We start from the raw sequence: 26448 nt of genomic DNA on the forward strand, positions 1-26448 counted from the left end.
GTTTTTGGTCATTTATCGGTCATCATATAGGTGTAGAGTAGGGGGTGGAGAGGTGCAGCGCACCCCTACTCTTGTGCCTTAACCATGTTCATGACATCATTCATCACACGCTTGCATTAGAGTGATTCCATATCAACTCAGCCACCCATGTATATGGCACCTCTCAGATTTTGCTGAAAAGTTGTCATACCATACCTTAGTCTACCAAACGAAAGAATCCTAAGTTTTAGATCAATATCTCAAACAGTTTTCCCATGGCGGCCATTTGAATTTCGGGCGCTACCCTAGTTTTTGACTTGGGGGGTGGCGAATAGCAATTTCAGCCATTTTCAGAGCCCTATAACTTTTATTGTAATTGTGGTAGAAGACTAAAAATTGCTGTGCTAGTTCATCATAAACTACACTACACAATTAAATAGTAACTAACAACATCTCTTGATGCATAAGTGTTACGTGGGTCATCAAAATCCTGTTTTTTTGCCCAGCATAAGTGATTTTTTCAATTTTCAAATGCTTCTACCACCCAAACCAATCAAAATATTTCTCTAAAACCTAATTATTTGTAATACTTGGAAACTTTTCTTTTACCAACTTCAATTTGGGAGTTGTGGTGCCATTAACAGAGATCTTATGGGGGTCTGAAAACCCTATCAGGCAGAAATGGCGCTTATTTACCCCTATGTTTAGAGCCCCAAATGCTCTCGTGGGCATTTTATGGTCATGCTGAAATTTATACCAGACAAACACATACATTAATTCTTTCATTTCATGAAACAAAATCTTTGAGTATCAAACTCCTTCACTATAAATTTTATGTCTTCAAATGTAAACATTTTGGTCATTTTTGGCAAAATAATCTCAAGTCCTTAATGTAGGTCAGAGAAAATTCAACAATGATTTATCATGAAAATAGTGAAAATAAGTAGGTACTATGCTTAGTGATCATAAACATTGGAATGCTGACATTGTTGACCATTAATTTATGTTCAAAATGATGCTTTCACCTCTTCTCACCCATGAAAAAGTACCCACCTGAATCCTGCAATCAATAAGCTATGATGTAGAGATAAAATTGTAGAAAAATGATCTATCCGTTTTCAAAAAATAAACTGTTTTCAGTTTGCACTATAATTCTGCATTATGTAAAATGCTTAGCTCAAATCAATATTCCAATTGTTCGGTTGTTGGTACACCACTCTTACCAAGCAGTGAACAATGCTTAGGGTTACGTAGATGGGTCCATTTAGGAGTATTTTTTTAGCTAGGTTTCCAATTTGGCAAAATTTTCTATTCACCTGTCCTGATTTTGTATTGTTTTTAAGATATTTATGATTTTTGGTTTGTCATACTTGATCCAATGTTACAGGCTACAGCACAAAATGAAAGGGAATGCATGATCCATCTTTGTGACTCATGCCCAGGAAAGGAAGGACTGCAAGCTTACTTAAACAATATATTTGAAAAAAATGATTTTGATGTTGATGATACCATTTCTTACAAACAATGGGTGCACACTAGAGTGGAGTGAAAATAACTTTTTTGCGTAATTCATAAACATAGCCCACTAAAAAGTTGCTTTTGTTAATGAAAAGCACATTTGTGAAAAAATAAAATAAAAAAAATAATGTCTTGATGAAGTTCAATCCACAAATCAAAGATGGCCGCCAACTTTGCTTGAAAATACAGTAAATTCACCATAACTTTGTCAATACTTGCCCAATTCTCATCATATTTCAACAAGCTTTCCTCGTTCATGTCATAAAACACTAGAAATACATATGATGACAGCGTGAGCAAATTATGACATCACCAAATCCAATATGGCCACCAAATTCAGTTTTTCAGATCTCCTATCCATGTTACACACTTCTTTTCCGATTTGCTCCAACGTTTGACAGTTATATGGTTATGCTGTCTTCTGTCATGGGTACGATTTTTCCTCTTGATAATAGTAAATACGGATGGAAGCTTTATTTAGTATAGTATTCATCTAGAAATTAAAAATACCTTCAATGATTGCAACAGAGTAGGATAGGACGTTTAGCCGTTAAGCCCGTAGAATTAACGTTTCCAGTTCACGCCACGTGGAGGCAGTCCTACATGTGAACCTTTTAAGGGGCAAACCGGGGATGGAATACGTTTGTCGCCCAAGAGCATTCTGGGAAGTCCAATTGATATGAATTTCACCCCAGAATGACTTGTTCAATGTAACCTTCACTGAAATTCTAAACTTTGAAATCAGCCTTGCTGTCAAACTTTGGCATTTTGTGCCTGCTCTATAATCGAGCCCTGATGAAACCATCTATGTTATCTTCTCCACAAACGGAGCCTGAAGCCTCTGTCACAAGCTTAACATGGCGTTCCACAGCCTGGTTATGACAGGGGAAACTTTCAACTGTGAGAGGACTCGTCGTGAATGGATTTGTTTTGATCATATTAATCAAATCTTCATTGCTAAGGTTCTTGGTGTGGGGAGGTTCAGTGATATCTTCAGTCTGCCAGTCAATTATTTCTATATAATTCCTAGCGTGAAGGTTCAAGGTTGGCACTCTAAAAACTCGCACTGTACGGTACTGCTGCTCTTGCGTTCTCTGGACTTCAGTATTCGCCAGAGAGCCAGTTCTCTGATACTGATGTTGTCGTCTGCCGACATTTCCAGCAGAACGTTTTCAGGGTGCGCAAAAAAAGCATTTCTCTGGATAGCATTCATAACAACTTCCTTAAGCTCATCCTCAAGATATCTGGCCTTGTCTACCATTTTGTAGACATGTTTTGCTCCATCTGTACACAAAGATGCCTTTTTAATAGAAAACCACATCGGTGCATACACTTTCAAAATAAAGGTGACCATAGGCGTCGATTTTTTCTTAGAAGAGAGGAGTTCTGGGTGGGCGAGAGTTTTCAAACAGATTTCATTGAATGTGTAATTGTGTATGTTTGCAAATTCGCAATGGTTAGTCTTTCTCACAAAGACTGTGTTTAGCGCCGCTGACAGCAATTATGCTGTAATAGGTTTGATGTTTGCTTTCTTGCGATCTTACGAGCGCTGTTAAACTAAACAAACTTCTTTTGTTTTCTATTGCGACCTAAAAAGCGCGTGACTCGTGACCTGTTATCTTTAAAGTGGCGCTTTCGGATTTGCCGTAAAATGTTCAGACAGGTGACTACAGTAACAAGTACCATCAGGGTTAAGACGCATCTACTGGAATTCGGAAAAAAAGCTTCCTTTGCAACACACGACCTTCCCGAGCCGAAAGCTGATCCGGCAGCATGCTAACGTCAAATGGAGCAGGTAGAAATCCATGGCTCACGCTGTCTTCTACAACTACCGGTGCATTGCCTGAGACAGGGTTTCCCAAACGGGTCTGCTACTATTCGGTGAGTCCGATTCGGTGAGTTCCTAACTTCTAACCCCTAACCTTAACCCCTAACCCTAAAACGGCAATGATAATTAGGCTACGGCACCCAATAATTTTTAAAAAAAATGAAAAAATCCCCCGTTAAGGGATCGGATTTACCAAATCGGACTAACCGAATCGGACTCAACGAAACGGGGAATTCCGTTCCCAAACTGTGGTACGCAGACCATTGGTGGTCCGCGACGACTGCACAGGTGGTCTGTGGCGATATAAGAAATTAAAAAGTCACACATATACGCTGTACAGTAGGGAGGGCCGTCAATGCACTTTTTTGTCAAATCCCTTAGCAACTCGGCTCAGATAGGAGGCTTAGGTCACAAACAAATAATCTGAATTTTTTTTTAGATCGGGCCGCGGGAAGACGCCGCACAAAAAAATCAATATCACCCAAATAAAATAAAATAAATTGTTTTTCCAAAAAAAAAGTAATTAAAAATATAAAAAATACACAAAACGACGTAAACAGTCAAAAACAATCATAGAACGTAATCTTTCTTTGACTCAAAACGTGGACGCTGTGAACGAGCAGCAGTTCGCGTCAGAATAAGTTCATGTCTACTATCATGGCCGATGACTTCATCGCTCACTTCGGTGGCGAGTTTGACTGCGCGCTCAACTGCTTGTGTGCAGCAACGAAAACTATCAATCGATGTAGGAACATCGGTCTCGACGAAAAGCTCTGTGAGCTGTTGGATGCTGAAATCGCGTAGAATTGATGGCTCAGTGAGTTTCTGTTGACTCCACCGGAGCAACTAGTATGTTGTCATTATTTGCATTCAATCAATCAACGTAAAATATGACTGGTAGGCTACCACACTAACACTATTACGAATTACTATCCTGAATACCTGTAATAAATTGCGAATTGTGTTTTAAATATCCCTTCACTTCCCTATTATGAAATCATAAATTATGATTATATGTTTCACTGAAACAGAACCCAATTATGGTACTTGCTTCAGCCAGTAGGGTAACACCCTACCTGTTCTGCCTTCACTGAGCACTGATACTTATCTGATACCTGTGTCGTCCATATACCCTGACTTCACTTTTTATAGGTTCTATAGGCCACTAAGTAGCCTACTTACTTACATACCATGCCTTCACCATTTATATAGGGTATCAAGAAACCTACTTACTTGCATAACATGCCTTCACCTTTTATGTAGGCTACCAAGCAGCCTACTTACTTGCATACCCTGCCATCACCTTTTATGTAGGCTACCAAGTACTTAGGCTACCGTACTTGTATACCCTGCCTTCATCATTTATATAAGCTACGGTACCATTAAGTAGCCTACTTACTTGCATACCATGCCTTCACCTTTTATGTAGGCTACCAAGTAGCCTACTTACTTACATACCATGCCTTCACCTTTTTTATAGGCTACCAAGAGCCTAGTTACTTGCATACCAAACCTTCACCTTTTATATAGGCTACCAAGAAGCATACTTACTTGTATACCCTGCCATCACCTTTTATATAGGCTACCAAGTACTTAGGCTACTTGTATAACCAAGTTGCCTACTTGCATGTTTAACTGTATGACGATTGATGAAACAACCATGTTTGATCGGTGTGCGGCGCACAAACTCTGAATATACGCCAATGCAATATCCAGGGTTGCCATCGACATGAACCCCAAAATAAGGACAACAGAAAAATTAAATTTTCATACAAAGTAAAACAAACGTTTTTGAACAAATCTCAGCATTTATACGAGCCATTATATATCACATGCCATATTGTTTGCCAGAAACAATGTGTCCCAGCAACTCATTGTTCGTAAAAAAATACTTTGTACATCTCACGACAACTCTGGTCTAGGTTCACTTTTACTGTAGTAGGGATTTGGCTGTCATTCCACTAAGTTTATTCACTAATTGTTGAAAATAAGACAAAATAAGGACTCAAATCAAAAAGAAGGACATTTCCTAGCAATAAGGACAGTAATATTTTCCAAGATAGAGTTCTTCAAAATAAGGACAAATCTTAGAAATAAGGACGGTATGGCAACCCTGTCAACATCCCTGGAATGGGGTGATTTACCGATTAGGTCCGTGTTGTGCGCCGTCTTCCTGGCGTTCAATTAAAAAATGGTTTTCGATTTCGCCATTTACTCGACAAACCTCCTAAGAAACTCGAGTTGCTAAGCGACCTGTTTCCGACGACCCTCCCTACTGTACAGTACTTAGGCTACCCTGTCAAAGATAATTGCCGCAGTTCTTTACAACTTAAATGAATTCGAAAGCTTTTGCTATCCAGTCCAGTATCCTAAATCTTACTTGTTGCACCTTCATTGCAGTTAAAAAGTTGTTTACGAAAAGAAAGTAGTCCATGGCCAAAAAAATTCACAAATAGTGGTCCGTAGCCCAAAAAAGTTTGGGAAACCCAGGTCTGAGACATTGACTTCACGACTGTCCATCCTTGAAGCACTGCTTTCTTCATCAATGTCATCTCTACGCTCATTCGTGCTGGACGTGGCTTCTTCAGCGTTATCATCTCGACGCCTTTTGGAAGCTGGTTTTAAGAATGCGCGAATAGATGTTTGACTTTGCTTCATGTTTAACTTTTCAATAATAAAATGACAATGTCGCGAGGTGGCCCAATTTATACCCAGCAACAAGTTTGTGAGGAAAGATTTGAAAAAAGCGATTGTTTCAATATGTCTTTAGTTTGTATCGGTTATTTTATTGTCATGTTCATTATAATGTCATATTCATATTCCCTTACACTCATAGGCGCCGAGTTTTCAAAAAAGCTGGGCGGGCGAACACATACTGTCACGTCATAAAGGTTATTTTGTGCGTTTTTCAAAAGAGCGCTTTTGCTAGGTTGTTGGGCTAGCTTAGTTTTACATTTAAGTCTATGTCTCCTCTAACACGATTTGGAAACAAGTACAAGTAATAGGCTTCCTAGTTCCTACTACTATAAATTGCAAATATCTAGCGATAAACTGCGCTATTGAACCGAGCTTACATTAAATCTACAATTAGAACAGTTATATATATAACTAAGGAGCTGAATTGCAACTAATGACAACCAACAGTTTCATCCGGCCAAACCAACACGTGTGCACAGTTATCAGTGACGTAACAGACGCAACTGTGATGATTGGAGACGATAAAGTAGAGCATTTTGGCAGCAGAGTTAATTGATACTGTCGTTTGAGAGAAAATCACTCCTTTGAAGGACAATGCTACAGTTTTTACAGCGATTTAACATCTGGCGATGTTAAAACGATGTAAAAACAGTGGAAATTGCGGTCAGACTTTTGCCGCGAATGAAGTTCCTCGCAGCCACAGGTTTGCGCAATTTACTTGATTTATAGCACTGGCCTACGAGTGGCAGAGTGGAGACAAACGGCGTGGCTGGACACTTTTGCTCGTTTAACGGCGAATCAACGTTGTTTAACGTTGCATGAATACAACAATGGCAATAATTGACGAAAACTAATCGCTTAATTAGTAGGTGTAGTAGGGCCTATCATATGGCGACAAAACCCTGCGAATAATGTAAGTAGGCTAGTATCAGAAGGTGGCAAATGGTTACAGAAATTTTGGGACTTAAAATTGCATTAAACTTTTTTTTTAATTTCTGAAATGTCCGGCGGGAGCAGCCCGCCCGCCCGAGACTCGGCGCCGGTGCTTACACTGACCCGGAACTGAAGCTTGATTGTGACGTAACGAAAGTGAGACCATTCGGAGAAAGATCAAACGTGGCTTTCTCTCAACAGGAATTGCCAGCATGTTGCAGTTGCCGTAGCAACAACACTGCAGTGAGCAGCCCACTGAGTAACCCTTTTTTCAATGCAGCGTTGTTACGAAATTGCTTTGTTCTGTCGGATGACTAGCGAGAGACACAGCGTAAAACAAGAAATTGCGCTGCAGTTGGTTGGATAATTCAGCGTTTAACAAAAACGGAATTGTAACAAACACTTCATAAGTGTCATGAAAACAGGGTAGGCGAAACATATTTTGCCCACCCTCGTTTCACGACAGGGTGGGCGTCGCCCACCCGCCTCACCCTATTTCGACGCCTATGAAGGTGACAACAGTCTTCAATTCTATGGACGGTGCTTCTGCTGAAAGATACAACCGGGTCATTCCATCTTTAATTTAAAGCCTGTTCACCAATGGTCTCAGATTTTTTTCATATTTGGCACAATTAAAGATCTCATTGAAAAAATGAGTTTGCAAAAAAATGAGCATTCTATATTAAGCGGTTTCCGAGATATCGCATTTTGAAATTTGTGAAAAATGGGGAAATTGGGGTTTTTTGGTTCCGCTTGAGTGGTTTTTGGTCTGTGGGCTTAACGTTGAGGTAGAGACTTGGGGTAAAATGCTATTCCCCCATTTTTGGGGGTGGAGAATTCAAAAAGTTATTTAAAATGCTCTTTGACCATGCCTTCTAGGCGTAAACTTCATTTTTAGTTTATTTTCTTCCGAACTCCGTTCCAGAGCGCTCTACATGTTTAAAAAAATTTTGAAGATGGCAAACGAAAGCTGAAGCATGATACTACTTGGGATTACTGAAATGATTCTTGGTAAATTCCATTATTGTGTTGACTGATTAAATAGTATCTAGTGACAAATTCAATATGTCTAGCCTACCGGTATCACATTAACATTAAATTACATGAATTCATATTACCAAGGAGACCTATAAAAACAAAAATAACCATTAGTATAAACAAAGTTATAATGTTATTATACAATTTAATTCCTATATTCATGTATATATACAAAAGAAGTTACGGTTTGAGAGGTAGGCTATCTCAATAGTATAGAGGGGGAAAACTTGGTGACTTATTTCTCGTTGTATTGCTGTATGATTGCCAATTAGATTTCTTATTTTAACTTGTAATGGCACAAATAAACTCATTAATTTAGTAAAGTCAAGTACCATCAAATTTATTGTTGCTTGTAACCGGTTTTGCTACTGCCATGCACTAATCACTGTGAAAACAACGGAAAATCGAAAAAAATCAAATGTAGGCTTGAGTAAACTATGCAAACCAACGTCCTTGGGGTCTGGTTATGAACTGTCGAGTGTGTTGATTGCAATATCATAAAGCACAAAAATGGAACTCTTGTGAAAGCCCTTTACTAGGGCATCCAAGATTGGGTTACAAAGAAGAATAACAATATAAGGGGAGCCCCTATTACTAGAGCTCAATGTTGCACGAATCATTAAAGGTCCAGTCAATTTCTACACTATTTCACAGCCATAGAATATGCATTACATAGCAATACTAGCATGTATGAAGCACCCATATCCAATGATACATTTAGTACGATACTTTAAATGTGATTTTAATTCAAATATACTATTACTAAGCAGTGTTTTGAATTGTTCATAATTACCAATTTCAATACAAAACAGCAATACACACACAATCTTAACACAGTGTAGTCAAGCATTGCAGTTTGGGTCATTACGGCTGCCTCAATTTATGTGTTCATTTGCAAATCTCCTTACAGCATATTATCACGTTTTGAGAAACAAGTGCAAAAACAATCCAAATGGTAATTGCAATTTATATTTAATTTGCTTTGATCAGCTACAGAAAAGAAACTGGAAGTTTTTTTAGCTTAAATACATGGCAATCTCTATTTTAATCAAGATGGTTGTTGGTCTGTAATTGTAATGGGATTTGCAAATGATACTTTTTTCAAATATTTTCTTACTTTGAGGACTACATTTTGATTGAAGCTAAACATGGCACATAGTAGAAATGTTTTTTATGGAGTTTGCAGATAGTTTGTATGTTCTCCCACTGCCTGTTGCTCTTGGAGTTTCAATTTTGCACAGTATGTGATTAAAAGGAATGTAACATATGTCGTCATGCTGAGGCCAATAAAAAGAAGGTGAAGGTCCAGAAGGGCGCATAAATTTTACTTCGGCATCCATTTGATTTTCATCAACTTGAAGAACCATACCCAAGTTATTCCAGTGGAAAGATTGTGCTTCATCTTGTACTACAAAACTGTAGTTTTCGGCAAAGTCTAACAGAACAATTGCTTCATGGGATTGTAGGTTTTCTTTTTGCTCTTTCAAATGCATGCTCTGAGTTTTTGCTATGAAAGAGTGCCTTTTCAACTTATTCATGCTTGAAGTAAACAAGCTTATGAACTCTTCTGTGGAACAAGTCTGTGCTACAATTGTGCATCTGTCAGTCGTAGTCCATTGCTGAAACATCACATCAGTTATATCTTCTGCATCGAATATACTCTGTAATTCATTTTCTAGAACTGATATACTTGGACAAGTTACACAGCCATGAAGCATGCATTGTTTGTTTGATGGATCACACACAATCATACGCATGAAATCCTTGCATGTTTTGCCTGATTTTGTTCCAGCTGCGAGCAATTTTGCATTTTGATGTATTGTACGCATACACTATGCGTTCCTGATGCTGATACAGTGATGCATTGTTTAGGCCGAAGACAGTAAAATATTGATGATCCGATTTTCACATCCGGATATTTCTTTTGAAACAGTGCATAAAGTTAGCTAATATTGTAAAGCAATAGACGTTTTTGTTCATGTACATTCTTTGTTATACTGACAAAATCTTTTTGGCCCGGCATGATTCGAGAAAATGAATGCTCCTCATCCAAGTAGAAATCTTTAACCAGCTGTCTTGTGTCTTCTGGAATTTTATGCTTGGCTCCGATGGAATCAGCTTTGGCCAAAATTCCATGTTCTTGTTTTAACTTGACGGACTGAGAAACATAATAGTTAGACACTTCAAAAAACTTTCTTGTCTTTTCTACATGCCAAGAGTTTGGTTTTAAAGTTAATATTGCAAGTTTTTCTTGGCGATTTGCAGTTGTTATTTTTTCCTTTAGTTCGTTCATTAACATATCCAAATCATTTGCTTTGATGGCATATTCGTGCTCTTTCTCATCTGAAGTGGAAGGTGTTAGTTCTTCTTCTTGTATTGCCGTTGCAACCGATATGTTTTGTTGTAGATTCTTGACAGCAATACTTATTTTAGCTTGAGCGTATGAGGTACGTTGGCGCTTGTTGATGGAGTGCATTTTTACTGGTGATTTGCCCAACAACTGTAGGACTTCATTCAATCGTTTTAAAGAATCTGATTGATTAAAGGATTCATCCAACATTTCAATTGAGCTTGAATCGGATGATCTGATTTCAGAATCAGCTGAGGATGTTGAAGCTTCTTCCTCAACATTCATATCTTTCCACACCATGCTCCAGCAATTCCTACATAATTTATTGCCCGGTATGCAAGTAAAGTCTTTGGACCTCAAGTGCAATGCCATTTTCAAATCAATAATACGGTCCCCGGCAACTTTTTTCTTCTTGTGTTTTTGATACACATCAATACACTTAACCTTTTTGGAAAGAAAATATTCTCCTAAATGCTTTTTATGAAATAAACAAATTTTTCCTTCTCTCCCACAACTTTCTGTTTAGTCCAGCTCGCCAAAGGTATAATAAATGATCCTTTCATCATCACTGATGTCACTAAACTTGACAAAACTTTGGATTCGAATTCTGGAAGTTCCGTGGCATTGTTTTTCTACATTCTTCAATATTCCAATAGAGCATGGCTCCATTTTCTGCTTCAATAAAAGGTGCTGTATAGTAGCAAAATACTATCGTATGCACACAAAAACAAGCATGAACATAGATTTAGAAATATATCTGTCAATTTTACTAAACTCTGCAAAACTGTTACAAACGTGGTAACGTGGTAACGTGGCTTTTGTTATTGCTGTCGATAGTGATGTATTATCGAGCAGTGTTTGCACTTTTTGGTCATTTTAAAAAAATTAAAAATAAATGAAACATTGGACTTTGGGCCTTGCCAGTGCCATTGAAAACAAATTTTTTTCGGTAATTTTTTTTTGAAATGTATTCTTGAATGTTCAGTTTACGCATTTTAATGCTTGATGCCCGTTTGAAATTTTTTAAAAAATTTGATAAAAATCAAAAATTTGATTCACAGTAACACAGGCATCAATTATTGCTTCGATATTATTTGGAAAAAATTGCCGCGTAATTTCAGAATAGATTCGAAATTCTGGATTCGAAATTAAGTATTTTAGAATATTCTAGAATAGCCAGGTATTCTGTATTGTGCATCCCTAACCTCGGACCCCCAATTCCACCAAACATCGATTGATTGCGCATAACAAATGCATACATTGGCACTGATGCATCGAGAAGTTTGTTTTTGTATTTTTTGGTGATATATCATACTGCTTGGCAGTTGACATAACACCAATACAAAGCCAAAACATTCCATAAAATGCACTGTTTTTTTTTACCCCAAATCAACGAATTTTATTGGGGTAAAAAAAAACACCTCAATAATAATTTACACAAACATTTGGAGGCCCCAGTCTTTGTTGCATCTAGTAGCCTCATAACATAGTACTCACAATATAACATTAAAACATTCATACTACCTATCACTAAAATTTAGCAAAAACCTTTAATAAACTCCTCCGAACCTTTTTTTGCACCCTTCGCTGGCCATATTTACTCTATTTAACATATCTCTGCTTTGTCAAATCCAATCTTTTTCCTCTACCCCTCAAAGTAATCACCAGAGACCACTTAAACAGACACTAACAAATTTGAGTGAATATCTACTCATTTTAGATGTGAGATGGTAAGTGTTTTTTTTTTACCCCAACAACCCCACTATTTTTTTTACCCCACTTGACTATACCTGTAATCTTTGTGCTGGCTTCACCTGACTAAGCTGTGCGTTTCTTCATCCTTTCCCTGCAAACTTTGCTTCTGTCGATCACCAAAGAGTTGCCGCCTTGAACATCAGCAAGAACAGAACTCGCCATGGCTGCTGCTGCCCTATCTGAGACTCCATATCTGTCACAAATTGTTGCCATTGTTTGCAAAGATTTGGGGAAGACCTTTCTCTTCTTTGGACAGGAAGCATCTATATATGTACCACCACTATTGTTAGGACATTCTTTATCACTGTTACTGTCACTATGATAAACCTGAGATGATGCAGACGACTGAGTTGCACAACTTCTTGGGGTCATTTCACAATGCTTTAACAATGTTCTCCTTTTGTTTCTTTTTTCTAGCTTTTGTGTTTCTGCTTTATCAATACTACCAATAATCATTTGCCTGGCATTTCTTTGATCTATCAGAAATTCCTTTTCGACATTAAGCAATTTACACTCTTTCTCACACTTGCAGTTATACAAGTTAGCACACTTGCAAGCCGAAACGTCAAATCGATGGATGGTATATAGCTATAAAAAAATGAAAGAAGATATATAGTCAAGTGGGGTAAAAAAAAATTTTTTTCAAAAAGGTTGTCCTAGATTTTTTAGCTTATCAAGTATGACCACTAAAGTTGGTCACAATATGCAGACCATGTATGTCTATCATCCCCCAATGAAATATTTTAAATCCATTAACTGGTTTGGAAATTATGCCCAAAATACCTGAATTTTTTTTTACCCCAGCTTTGGGGTAAAAAAAAATTTTCATGGGGTAAAAAAAACACCTGTTAGTATAGCAGCTTCTTCTTCTTTATTATTATAATATTGCTTTCATATGTTTTGCTATCGATTTCATATGTAATGTAAATGATTCTCCACCAGAGGAAAGAAGCTTTGTGTAACTCATAAATCAAGGACTGTGAGAGATGCTGAACCCATACTCGGAACTGACCGGATGGGTCATGATGATGATATAAACGATTTTGCCTACAATTTTTGTATGCACTTTTTATTAAAATACACATTGTGAAATCGCAAAGTCTCATTACTGTAATAAAAACAGCAGCAAGACAAAAAATTGTGTCTAGTATTGGTCACAGCGGTAAACCATAATTTCTTCGTGGGAAAATTGTAACTTAAAGTTCCCGGATCCTTTCGACTGCATATAATGACCGAAGAAACACACACTTGAACTTCTTTTCAAAAAGTGTATTTCTGTAAAAATTAGCCCACGGCTACCGAAAACGAGGGGGTGCAACGCGTACACCACTGAAAACTGTCACTACAGAACAGATTACTTGGATAAAAGACGGAACCTTTGTCCAGCTAGCAAGCACTAAGCCAACAGTTAAATGTGCGGCCAACTTTCAAACAATCATTTTACGAATGACCAGAATAGATAGCAATATCTCAAATTCACGTATGCAGTACTGTGACGCAATAATGAAAGACAATTATGAAGTCATTCCAACAGGTGTTTAAAGCTGATGTAATATTTCCTGTTTAAACAGGCCCAAACAGGTCTGACACAATTCTTATGAACGCTGGTGCAATTTTGGCTCATGTTTTAGGAATTTCCATGACGTAATATTCAGTAGACTTGAACGGTTTTTATATGACGTTTGATTTGGTGAAAATTGTCGGGAACATAGCGGCCCCTAGTTATGACAGTCTGACATGGCATAACTAAAAAGAATTGACGACAATTGTGAGCCAATGAATAAAAACACATGATACACTAATTGTTTGAATCACTCACGTTTAAGTTAATACGTAAATACAAAGGGCATGCAAAGAATGAACAACAATACGGAATAATACACGACGATACATGAAATTGGTACCATAGGTACACGCTAAAATGACGCTATATACAATAGTTGCGATAATAACCGACTGTTCCGGGCTCAGACAGGGGTCGGCCACCGCAGACAAAACCAGGCTCAAACCCTAACACTTAGGTGTTCTTTACGGGGGCGAGGCACGAAATATCCCTCAACACGTAGTCTACTTTTACTTTCCCCGTACTCTCATCATAGTTGCAGACGGCAACTTTGGCTCTACGAACCACAGGCTTCCCTTTCCTAATTTGTGGAACTACCTCATGCACCCTCCCAAGTTGATACTTCCCACGTTTACCAATGTCTTGGAGAGAACCTACCACTACAAGTTGACCAGGCTCCAAATTCTCGGCCATTTTTAGCCATTTCTTCCGGCCCTGAAGACCTGGCAAGTAAAAATCGATCCATTTACTCCAAAACTGCTGAGAAAGTGACAAATTGAACCGATAATCCCTTCTTAATTGGTCACGATCATGTGGTTGCCCAACAGCACAGTATGGGTCTAAGTATGGGGTCAAAAGTGAGGCAGGGGTGATGACAGTAAAATCCCTAGGGTCGTCACTCAAAGGTACCAAAGGGCGTTCGTTCACGATCCGAACGGCACTGCCTGTGTACGTAAGCAGTTCAATAAAATTGGGCTTACGAATTGAAGAGTCCAAAATGTGAAAAAATGCAATTTTAAATTGTTTAACCATTGCCTCCCAGGCGCCACCTTGCGCCGGAGCATACGGAGGTATAAATTCCCAGTTTATCTCTCTCTGTCTCAGGGCGTTGTGAAATTCAGCTGATTCTATCAACTCGGGTAACTTCTTAGATGCTGCCTGAAAGGTACTTCCATTATCGGAATAGATAGCATTAACCTGCCCACGTAAATCTGTAAACCTTGTAAAGGCAAGTAAAAAATCACTCAGCGACAATGACGTAACCAGCTCAACATGAATAGCGCGAGATGCCATACATGTGAATAAGAGTCCCCAAGCTTTTTTGTGACTCCTACCTTCAACAAAGGTCAATGGTCCAAGATAGTCTAAGCCGCAATCAAAAAAGGGTTTCCTATGGGCAGTTGTGCGAGACAAAGGTAAATCAGACATGAGCTGCCTTATAGGCCGAGCTTTCTCAATCGCACATACACCACAATCATTAAGATACCTCTTCACGGAAGCATTACCATTAGCAATCCAAAACTTCTGTCGCGTAGACAACAAAGTGTGCTGTACTCCACAGTGCGCATTTCGATTATGATGCGACAGTACAACAAGCCTAGTGAAGGGGTGTTTCGAAGGCAAAACAATCGGATGCTTTGCTTCTAGAGAAATCTCGGGAGAATTACTTAAGCGCCCTTCAATGCGGATTACACCAGCATCATCTACACAAGGTCTGTACTTTTTAAGTGAACGCAATTCTTTTAAGCGTTCCTTCTCACGTTGCGAAGCGCCAACACTACCCCGCTTTATCACTTCCTCAAGGGCATCCGGCGATCGCTTGGTCATTAAATGTACCACATCGCCATACACGCTCTTCTGAACAAGCTTCACAGTCAAGTCTAAGGCACTGTTAAGATAAGAGGCGTCCAGTTTTGGCTTCACAAAGCTACGCTTTCTCGTTTTACAGCACAAATATTCAACAAAGGCGACTAAATAAGCGATTCTCTTTTTCATAACATACAAAGAAGGTGCGGCCTCGATCAATTTGTGAAGGCCACCCTGTCCAACGTCAAGCGACTCCTCTTCGTCACGAAGATATAGGCTATGGACAGGTACTGGAGTGGGGTTTTCTACAGATGGAATTTCTTCACACTGATAGAGAAGACTAGAACCATTTAACCACAACTCTCGAAACTCTTTCTTTGTAATAAGATTTGGCCTTGTGCCAACATCAGCTGGGTTCATATCGGTAGGGCAAAAACGCCAATCCTGGGCTCCAGACAACAATAAAATATGCTCAACTCGACGCGTAATAAACTTATTCAAACGTAAATCAGGGTTCTTAACCCACTGCAACACAGTCCGAGAATCACACCAAAAATACTTACTGCAGTCGGGCATCTTCAATGCCTCGTAGGCCTGCTTCACGAGTCTTGCTGTATTTAAAGCGGCAACAAGCTCTTTCCTAGCTATCGGCCAAGAAAACTGATTTTTTACAACAATGGTAGATTTACCCAGAACGAAAGACACACTCGGAACTCCGTTAACCAGTCTACGTAAGTAAACAACAGAAGAGAAAGCTTGATTCGAAGCATCACTAAACCCATGCAATTGATATGAGACAATATCATCCGGACTGCACACACCAGAGTTTGCAAAATACCATCTCGGTAACGAAAAATCCTTAAGCAGGTCCAAAGAGCGAAGCCACGACTCCCACTCTTTAACAAAGCTATCAGGGACCTCGGTGTCCCAATCAAACTTGTCTATCGCCAATTGCTGAAGTATAAGGCGTGCTTTTAGAAAAAATGGCGCTCCAAAGCCTAGCGGATCAAAATTTTGTCCAAGCTGACTGAGCATACTTCGGCGCGTGTGTTTAGCTAAGGGCTTTAAGGAACATGCGATACGCATCTCGTCAGACTCGGTTTGCCACACACAACCCAATGTCTTCGCTGATGGCAAAGTCATATTTTCAGTCTGAAAGTCAATGTCACGAATCAAAGGTGAAAGCATCTCATTATCCAAATTTGACAAGACAATCATAGCCTCCTTGTTAGCACTCCACTTAACAAGTTTAAACCCACGGCTATCAAACAAAGCAATTGATTCATGAGTGATTTGCTGAGCTTCCTCTAAGCTATCAGCCGAAAATATAAAATCATCCATGTACATATTATCTGCAATATTGCAGAGAGTTAGTTCACCAGCACCGCTGGGGTTCTGCTCGATCATTTTCTTTATAGCCAAGCAAGCGATATACGGGCTACTCTTTATTCCCCAAGGGTGTACACAAAAACGAAATGGTACCATCCTACCATTTTCAAGGTCATCATCTTCAAACCACAATATACGAAACAAATCCCTCTGCGACTCAGGTAACTTTATTTGAAAGAAGCATTTAGTCACATCAGCCATGAGACCAAATCTACCAAGCCGAAATCTAGCCAAGACATCTACCAGAGGGTTTAACAAGTCAGGACCCGAAAACATTACATCATTAACACAAGTTCCTCGAAATTCAGACTTGCCATCGTAAACAATACGCTTTTTTAATTGTGACGTCACAAAGTATGGTAAATACCATTCAAATCCCTTGACATTTCCTGCTTTACCCGCACGCTCAATATAGCCATTAGATTTAAGATCTTTCATGGTGTCAGTAAGGAAATCACGAAGTTCAGGTTGTTTTAAAGCCTTCTTCCTTAAAGCAGCAGCTCTATCTGACGCCAACACAAAATTGTTAGGTAAATCAATATCTTCTTTCAACGGAACAGGTATCTCAAATCGACCATCTTTCAACTCAATATTCGGTTCGACAAGTTCTCTAGCCAAAATATCATTGCGAGACAATTCACAGGTTTCATTTTGCAAAGTCAAATCCTGAATGACTTTATTCAGGTCTGCTATTTCCATATCACGAGACTGAATTTTACGCTGAAAGCCAGAGATGACATCCGACTCTGAAGACGTCTGCACTCTGCACACTTTAGCAACGCTTTCAACTAAGGGTGACTTACCACCACAAGCCAACCAACCGAGAGGAGTGAGTAAAGCATGCGGTTCGCTGCGATTTTCACCAACACGTTCTTCTTTTGTCCACATCAAATAAGCGTTGTCATTGCCAATCAGTACATCTACAGTACTACAATCATTCAAATGAAACATATTCACGTCATGAAAATGACGGAAACCACTTAAATCTTGTTTATGCGGTAAAGTTTTAACATCGTCAGCCCAAGCTGGGTTAACCACCGAGGTTATATCACAAAACAGTTCATCAGTCTCTAACGACTGGATGTTGAGTTTAACAAGGTCAGCACAAGTAGGTTTCTGACCAGCCAGAGTATCCATTTTAAACGACGCTTTATCATACGGTTTAAGGCCAAGTTCGCACACCAAGTCACTCGAAACAAAGGTCAACTGCGAACCAGGATCATGCTGACAATACACCAACTTCGATTTGCCAGTCATTGGATTCAAAACACGAGCAGCAGTAACGCGGTTAAAGGCTGCTTTAACATTTCCAATCTTAACATTACGGACAGGAACTCTGGCATCAGCATCATCTTTACCGATCGAATCCAGAGAATCACGTGACGTCACATAAAAATCATGCAGAAGAAAATAGTGTTTCCTATCGCTGGTAGGTCCACACTTACGACAGTTATTTGCATGAACGCAATCCCTAACCATATGTTGGCGCAAACAATTCAAGCATTTGCCAGCTTTCACAATAACATCTCTCCGATCTTTAGGTGTCAAGCGCAAAAATTCTTTACAGTTAGACAAAAAATGATATTCAACTTGACCACGTGACGAACAACAAAAACATGCCGGTATGTCACTACGTCTGGCCACACCGCCGCGCGGTGCGCCAACAGCAGTCGAGTACTGCGAACTCCCTGAAATCACATTATCATGGGGTTTTACCGACGTCTGCCTAACCGGACATGAAGGCAATTTTCCTTTGCCAAACTTTTTAAAATGCTGCGACTCACCAGAATCGCCCATTAGCATAATGCTAAAATCAGTCGACTTGCGCGTTTCCTCCCGTACTACAAAATCGAACAAACTCTGAAAAGTAGGTTCCTCAGTGCTACCATACTGATCACCTAAAAAGTCAAGATAACGCTGCTTAGCGTCAAACGGGAGTCGTTTAGCCAAATCCAAAACAAAACGTCCTTCTAATTTATCACGCTGACCATAAGCTTTCGCGTAAAGCAAACACTGCGACAATTCATCTTTAAACTCTTTCAAATCACTGAAAGAGATAGAAGTCAATTTGCTACCATAGCGATACTTTCTAATTTCTGGTTCTGCGAAAAGACCTCCACGAACTCCAAAACGTTGGGACAAGCGAGCTAACGACATTTCTATCCTGTCTTCCTCTGACAAGCCAGGAGTGTCGGAAACCAAATTAGCAATCGTTTGTGCAGCTGTTCTAACACAAGCTGCTTGCAACAAAGTCAAACGAGTTCCCTTAAAGGGCGAAGCTGCCATCAAGGCCATAACACGATTTTTAAAGAAGACAAATGGCATATTATTACCATCGTAACCAATCAAGGCCGCCTTGTCGAAGAACGTCCTACTATTTTGGTATTCAAAAAAGCAATCCTGCTGTTGAGAACTCGATTTAGCGGGAGAAGACAAGCTATATCCCTTAAGGGGCTGAGTGGGCTCAGTCACATGCACAGCCCGATCACGATCCTCGCAAACGTTAAAATCAGGAGACGCGATACGCCTCTCACAACCACCCAAATTACGTGTAGCTGGGCGATCAAAAACTAGCGGCGCAGAAAACTGTGAAGGGGGCAAAACATTACTTCTGATAGCGGCCCCGTGACCTGTACGCTCTGGGGGAGGAGTTCGGTTATAATTTGCAGACCTTGGCTCTACAGCCTTCGGAAGACCCTTAGCCGCGGCCCCGAGACCTCCTGAAACAGCTGGAAAACATGTGGATTGTACAGGTCCACTTACGGATTGAACAGGCGTGTGGAAAAGGTTAGGTAAATTAAACTGCGATTGATGTTCACTTCTGGAATGCCTAGAAGAGCCCTTCCTAGAGCTACGCCGGGAGCCCAACTCAGAACGATATTCAGCTAAAACTACCTCTTTACGTTGTTTGGCCCTCAACTGAGCGTCTTTGAGTGCGAACTCAGCAGCTCTAGCTTCAGCTTTCGCGGCGGCCTCAGCAGCTTTCGCGGCAGCCTCAGCTCGTACGGCCTCAGCTCTCGCGATGGCCTCAGCAGCTCTTGCTTCGGCCTCAGCTTGTATCTGGAGCTCCTCTCGTCTTAACTGTAGATTAATTTGTGCAACTATCCGTGACGAGCTCTCAGACATCCTAGTGCTTACATTTGAGGCGCTATCCTCAGGATGTATGTCAGCATCCAACCTATCTGAGAACTCACTTTCTTTTTGTTCGAAGTTATTTTTTAACGAGTTAAATTCGGGATCTACCCTATCACGAAGTTCTGCTAAGATTGCAGAGTTAACAATTTTACTCAAAAGAGCATGGAAATGCCTTAATTCCTCTTCTAAAGTAGATAAGTTAGATCGAAAAATTAACAGTTCCTGCTTATCACTCAAAGAACCTAGGGCTAGAGAAAGTTTCCCAATTTGAGTCAAAATATCCCGTCTAAGATGCCGGGCCTCTCGAACTGACTTAGCCTCATCGTTAATGGGCCCCTCCCCAGAATGGCCTGCCCGACCGCAAAGAACATCATCAGGCTTAAACTCAGTCGAGTCGACGGCGGTCGAGTCCCTGTCACCACCGAGTGTAGACATATTAAATGTTAGGGCTAAATTTAACAATTAAAAAATTAAGTTACACAAACACACAAAATTACAGTAGTTATAAAAAACTTAACTGCAAAGACCGTAAAAATACAAAAAAGAATTTAAATGCACGATACCGTAGCTGTACGAGTATGTGAAGTCCAAACGTCCACAAAACTTGCTTGGATTCTTCCACTTGAATCTTCAAGCACAGATGGATTGCCTTTAATCTTCTTTCTTGCCAATAAATGTCAAAGTTATTTTTCTTCTGTACCAAACTGAGAAGAAATGTCTTTACTTTTTAGCTTAAAGTTCTTCAGTTGCCTACCGAGAAGAAATGTCTTTAATTTTCTTTGCTTCTTTAGACTACCAACCAATAAGATCTTCTTTTATTATTTCTTTGCTTCTAAGTGCTTCTTAGCCTACCAACTACAAACTTCGTCTTTTATTTTTTATGTTTTAATTTCTTCTTGACCTACCAACTGACAAGAACTCGTCTTTTATTTTGTATGGTCACAGCGGTAAACCATAATTTCTTCGTGGGAAAATTGTAACTTAAAGTTCCCGGATCCTTTCGACTGCATATAATGACCGAAGAAACACACACTTGAACTTCTTTTCAAAAAGTGTATTTCTGTAAAAATTAGCCCACGGCTACCGAAAACGAGGGGGTGCAACGCGTACACCACTGAAAACTGTCACTACAGAACAGATTACTTGGATAAAAGACGGAACCTTTGTCCAGCTAGCAAGCACTAAGCCAACAGTTAAATGTGCGGCCAACTTTCAAACAATCATTTTACGAATGACCAGAATAGATAGCAATATCTCAAATTCACGTATGCAGTACTGTGACGCAATAATGAAAGACAATTATGAAGTCATTCCAACAGGTGTTTAAAGCTGATGTAATATTTCCTGTTTAAACAGGCCCAAACAGGCCCAAACAGGTCTGACACAATTCTTATGAACGCTGGTGCAATTTTGGCTCACGTTTTAGGAATTTCCATGACGTAATATTCAGTAGACTTGAACGGTTTTTATATGACGTTTGATTTGGTGAAAATTGTCGGGAACAAGTATACTTATGCCGCCATCCTGAATTTTATCTGCAGCTCTGGTTTGAACAAGCAAGTGGGCGATTAAATTTTGCGGATCGTGAATCCTAAAAAGTCAACCAGCAGTTTGTGAATGAACATACAACTAAAAAACAACAGACAGGAAATAAAACAACAGTTTGTGTATGTATGATTGTATGTGCTGTGCACTATCAATCAATGGATCGCTCTGTACTCTCAATCTGCGCTCTCTCTGTACTCTCAATACTCTCTTGTACTCTCAATACTCTCTCTCTGTACTCTGTACTCTCAATCTGCGCTTTTACTCTCAATCAAAAAAAAAACATCAATTGATTGTGCATAACACATGCATACATTGGCACTGATGCATCGAGAAGTTTGTTTTTGTATTTTTTGGTGATATATCATACTGCTTGGCAGTTGACATAACACCAATACAAAGCCAAAACATTCCATAAAATGCACTGTTTTTTTTACCCCAAATCAACGAATTTTATTGGGGTAAAAAAAAACACCTCAATAATAATTTACACAAACATTTGGAGGCCCTAGTCTTTGTTGCATCTAGTAGCCCCACAACATAGTACTCACAATATAACATTAAAACATTCATACTACTTATCACTAAAATTTAGCAAAAACCTTTAATAAACTCCTCCGAACCTTATTTTGCACCCTTCGCTGGCAATATTTACTCTATTTAGCATAGCTCTTCTTTGTCAAATCCAATCTTTTTCCTCTACCCCTCAAAGTAATCTCCAAAGACCACTTCAACAGACACTAAAAAAGTTGAGTGAATATCTACTCATTTTAGATGTGAGATGGTAAGTGTTTTTTTTTACCCCAATAACGCCACTATTTTTTTTTACCCCACTTGACTATAGTAGAAATGGAAAAAATGAAAAAAAAACATAATTTAGCGGCCATATTGGATTTGGTGACGTCATAATTTGCTCACGCTGTCATCATAGGCGTCAATTTTTTCTTAGAAGAGAGGAATTTTGGGTGGGCGAGAGTTTTCAAAAAGATTTCATTGAATGTGTATGTTCGCAACATTTGACTACGTGATTAACCTGCAGCAATTAAGCTTTAATAGGTTTGATGTTTGCTTTCTTGCGCCTTGCGATCTTATGCGCACTGCTAAACTAAATAAACCTCTTTTATGTTTTCCTTTGCGACCTAAAAAGCGCGTGACTCGTGACCTGTTATCTTTAAAATGGCGCCTTCGGATTTGCCGCAAAATCAAAATGTTCGGACAGTTGATTACAGTTACAAGTACCATCACCGTTAAGACGCATCCACTGGAATTCGGAAAAAGCTTCCTTTGCAACACACGACCTTCCCGAGCCGAAAGCTGATCCGGCAGCATGCTAACGTCAAATGGAGCAGTCGAGATCCATGGCTCATGATGTCTTCCACAACTACCGGTGCCATTGCCTGAGACATTGACTTCACCACTGTCCATCCTTGAAGCACTGCTTTCTTCATCAATGTCATCTCTACGTTCATTCGTGCTGGACGTGGCTTCTTCAGTGTTATCATCTCGACGCCTTTTGAAAGCTGGTTTTAAGAATGCGCGAATAGATGTTTGACTTTGCTTCATGTTTAACTTTTCAATAATGAAATGACAACATCGCGCGGTGCCACAATTTATACCCAGCAACAAGTTTGTGAGGAAAGATGTGTAAAAAGCGATTGTTTCAGTACGTCTTTAGTTTGTATCGGTTATTTTATTATCATGTTCATTATGATGTCATATTCGTATTCCCTTACGCTGACACGGAACTGAAGTTTGATTTTGACGTAACGAAAGTGAGACCATTCGGAGAAAAGATCAAACGTGGCTTTCTCTCACCAGGAATTGCTAGCGTGTGGCAGTTGCCGTAGCAACAATGCAGTGAGTACCACCTTTTTTCAACCCAGCGTTGTTGCGACATTGCTTTGTTCTGTCGGATACCTAGCGAGAGACATAGCGTAAAACAAGAAGTTGCGCTGCAGTTGGTTGAATAATTCAGCGTTTAACAAAAACATAAATAATTGTAACAAACACTTCATTAGTGTCATGAAAACAGGGTGGGCAAAACATATTTTGCCCACCCTCGTTTCACGGCAGGGTGGGCGCCGCCCACTCGGCCCACCCTATTTTGACGCCTATGGCTATCATCATATGTATTTCTAGTGTTTTATGACATGAACGAGAAAAGCTTGTTGAAATATGGTGAAAATTGGGCAAGTATTGGCAAAGTTATGGTAAATTTACTGTATTTTCAAGCAAAGTTGGCGGCCATCTTTGATTTGTGGATTGAGCTTCATCAAGACATTATTTTTTTTTTTTCACAAATGTGTTTTTCATGAACAAAAGCAACTTTTTAGTGGGCTATGTTTATGAATTTCGCAGAAAAGTTATTTTCACTCCACCCTAGTGCACACTGACAGGACAACACTTGTGTCAATGCAAAAGTCAGTCCAGGAATTTATAGAAATAATGTGTTCATTATTTGATCACTTGCGACAACATCATTTCATTATGAAAGCACAGGCGTCTTTTCTAAGATCACTGAAGGAAGAAGTTGCCCCTGCTACAGCAATTGTTTTCTTGGACTTTTCAGAAAACTATAGTTTTATTGTCCAAGATGCTGTGCAAGGTCATCACTGGGATAACAGCCAAGCAACCCTTCATTCATTTGTGGTACAAAGATGCACAGAAACTAAAGTGCCTCAGCCTGTATGTAATTTCAGATTGCCGCATGACACAACTGCAGTTCATTGTTTTCTATGACGCTTGTTACCTCATCTAAAACAGTTTATCCCAAATCTGCACAAAGTAATCTATTTTAGCGATGGTGCAGCTTCACAATATAAAAATTATAAGAACTTCACCAACCTGTGCTATCACAAACATGACTTTGGTATTTCTGCTGAATGGCACTTTTTTAGCACTTCAGATGGGAAAAGCCCATGTGACAGAATTGAAGGCACTGTCAAGCGTCTTACAGCACGTGCAAGTCTTCAGGCCCCCGATGCAAACCATATTTTGACACCAGATGTTTGAATGGGCAACAACAAACATCTAAACCATTCAGTTCTTCTTCATTAGTGCAGACAATGTTAAAAAAAAATGAAGAAGAGTATGAATTGGAGACGTTATGCCTCAACAAAAACTATTAGGGGAACACGTTCATACCACTGGCGCCGACTTACGGGGTTACGGAGTGGCCACGCCACCCCGTAACCGCTGTGGCGATGGCGGGGTGGCAGCCACCCCGTTTAGGTTACATTGCTTACTGCAAATTAATGTAATTTGAACGGACGTTTACATCTTTTTTTGATCATTGGTTTTCACTTCAAGTCAACGTAAAGCAAGAGGTGAACCAATACAGTATTGCGAAGAAAATGATTGTTTTTGTCACAAGCATGATACTCGCGTAACATCAAGCAAGCTACGTGAAGATTACGCAACACGTGGCTACGAGTTTTTTCCTTGTTGTTGCAATCGTTTTATTTGTTACTTGTCATAAGTCATTGTTACATTTGTTAGGTTTACAATGGGATTTATTATTCAATAAAATACGATCTTTCCATTGCCTCCCTCAAAAATCTTTTTTGAAAATTTTTAACCTACTTGCGATCTACCACGACACAACAGCGATTGAACCACGTCCTAATTTTAAATTCATGCATTGCGGCAAATTCAGGTCTTGCATCATTCGGGTCTTGCGTCATTTGTGCCTTGCAGTCTAGGGATGGCGTCATTCGCATGTACGCATCATTTGAACCGTGGCAAAAAGTTGTAGACCGATCTTTTGCACAGTAATATTCAACAAAAACTTACAACTCAACAAGTTTAGTATTTTGTCCTTTGCATTCTTGCAGCACATCATCATCTTCCAACAGATCGTGTAAAGTCACATCTTCCTTTTCCAAAATGTTATCAATATTTGATGTTGTTGCAAATTTCCAAAACATGATTTTGCAAGTAAATTAGCTTTTATAACTATAAAAAACATTCTAAAAAATACAAAAACACAGGTAAGTAATGCCACATCTCACTAGGTTAGTGAGATGGGGCAGAAAAAGCACATCCTTGATGCAATCTTCCAAGTTGAAACAAAACTCATCTGCATTTGAAATAGCCTGATTTGGAGATGTCCTAATTCGGAGACAGTCTTTTTCAGAGATTTTGGGAAAACCAAAAATTCTCAGTGAAAAAAAAATACAATTGTCTGCATAGAGATAGAAGTTCTATAAAATCCCACAGCCGCATTTGTTTATTCAAAGGAATTAGCATACAATACTACGGTACCGTACAATAGAGATTAATTGACATAGTCTCAGCAAAACAAACGATAGGGGCTGTCATCAGGGGTGCATTCCTAAAAAATTTTTTGGGGGGCTCTAACATTTAGCTGTGTTGTTATAGACAAAGTATGTATAAGTAATCGGTGTAGGTTAGCCAACAATGTTTACCTTTTTTAAAAGGAAACACTGTTCAGTATGTTTTTACTTTTGAACATCATGTCGAAAAACAACCCATGCTAAAACATAGCTTGAAGTACAGAAAAAGGTAGAAGCAACAAAACGTGAAAACGTCGTTGAATCCGATATAAAATTATAAGTTTGAAGTTTGGCTTGGTTGCTACACTGCAATCTCCTTGGCTTTTTTTTACTGCGTAGGCCTACACTTGAAACTCGATTTGCATGAGCTAATTCCAATTTCTTAACTCAATTGTAAACTTATTTGTATGAGCCAATCCTAAGCACACTTGCAAAAACATTGACTGCAATAGGAAAGTAAGGAAATGCAATTCTTGAAATGAGCGCTTGTGGTTGCAGATTTGCTATATAAGAACCAATAAGCTGCCAATGTGACAGTTACACTAAAATCTCATTTAGTTATTAACAAACAGTTTAAAAAACTCCAATTACAGCAAAAACATATTCCAAGTTGGTG

General features: G+C 39.3%; 1 protein-coding gene across 4 annotated transcripts in view; it reads right to left on the minus strand.

Annotated features, from left to right (window-relative positions):
• The window catches only part of LOC145769914 (serine/threonine-protein phosphatase 6 regulatory subunit 3-like), a 212830-nt gene extending 187334 nt beyond the window's left edge, over positions 1-25496 (minus strand). For all 4 annotated transcript variants that reach the window (XM_082581461.1, XM_082581462.1, XM_082581459.1 and 1 more), the window contains exon 1: positions 25330-25496. In XM_082581461.1, the coding sequence (XP_082437587.1) occupies positions 25330-25463 (134 nt within the window). In that variant the 5' untranslated portion in view covers positions 25464-25496. The remainder of the gene's footprint in view (positions 1-25329) is intronic.
• Between the last annotated feature and the right edge of the window lie 952 nt (positions 25497-26448).

This window comes from Aplidium turbinatum, chromosome 5 (assembly GCF_918807975.1).
Source record: "Aplidium turbinatum chromosome 5, kaAplTurb1.1, whole genome shotgun sequence".
Taxonomy (NCBI): Eukaryota; Metazoa; Chordata; class Ascidiacea; order Aplousobranchia; family Polyclinidae; genus Aplidium; species Aplidium turbinatum.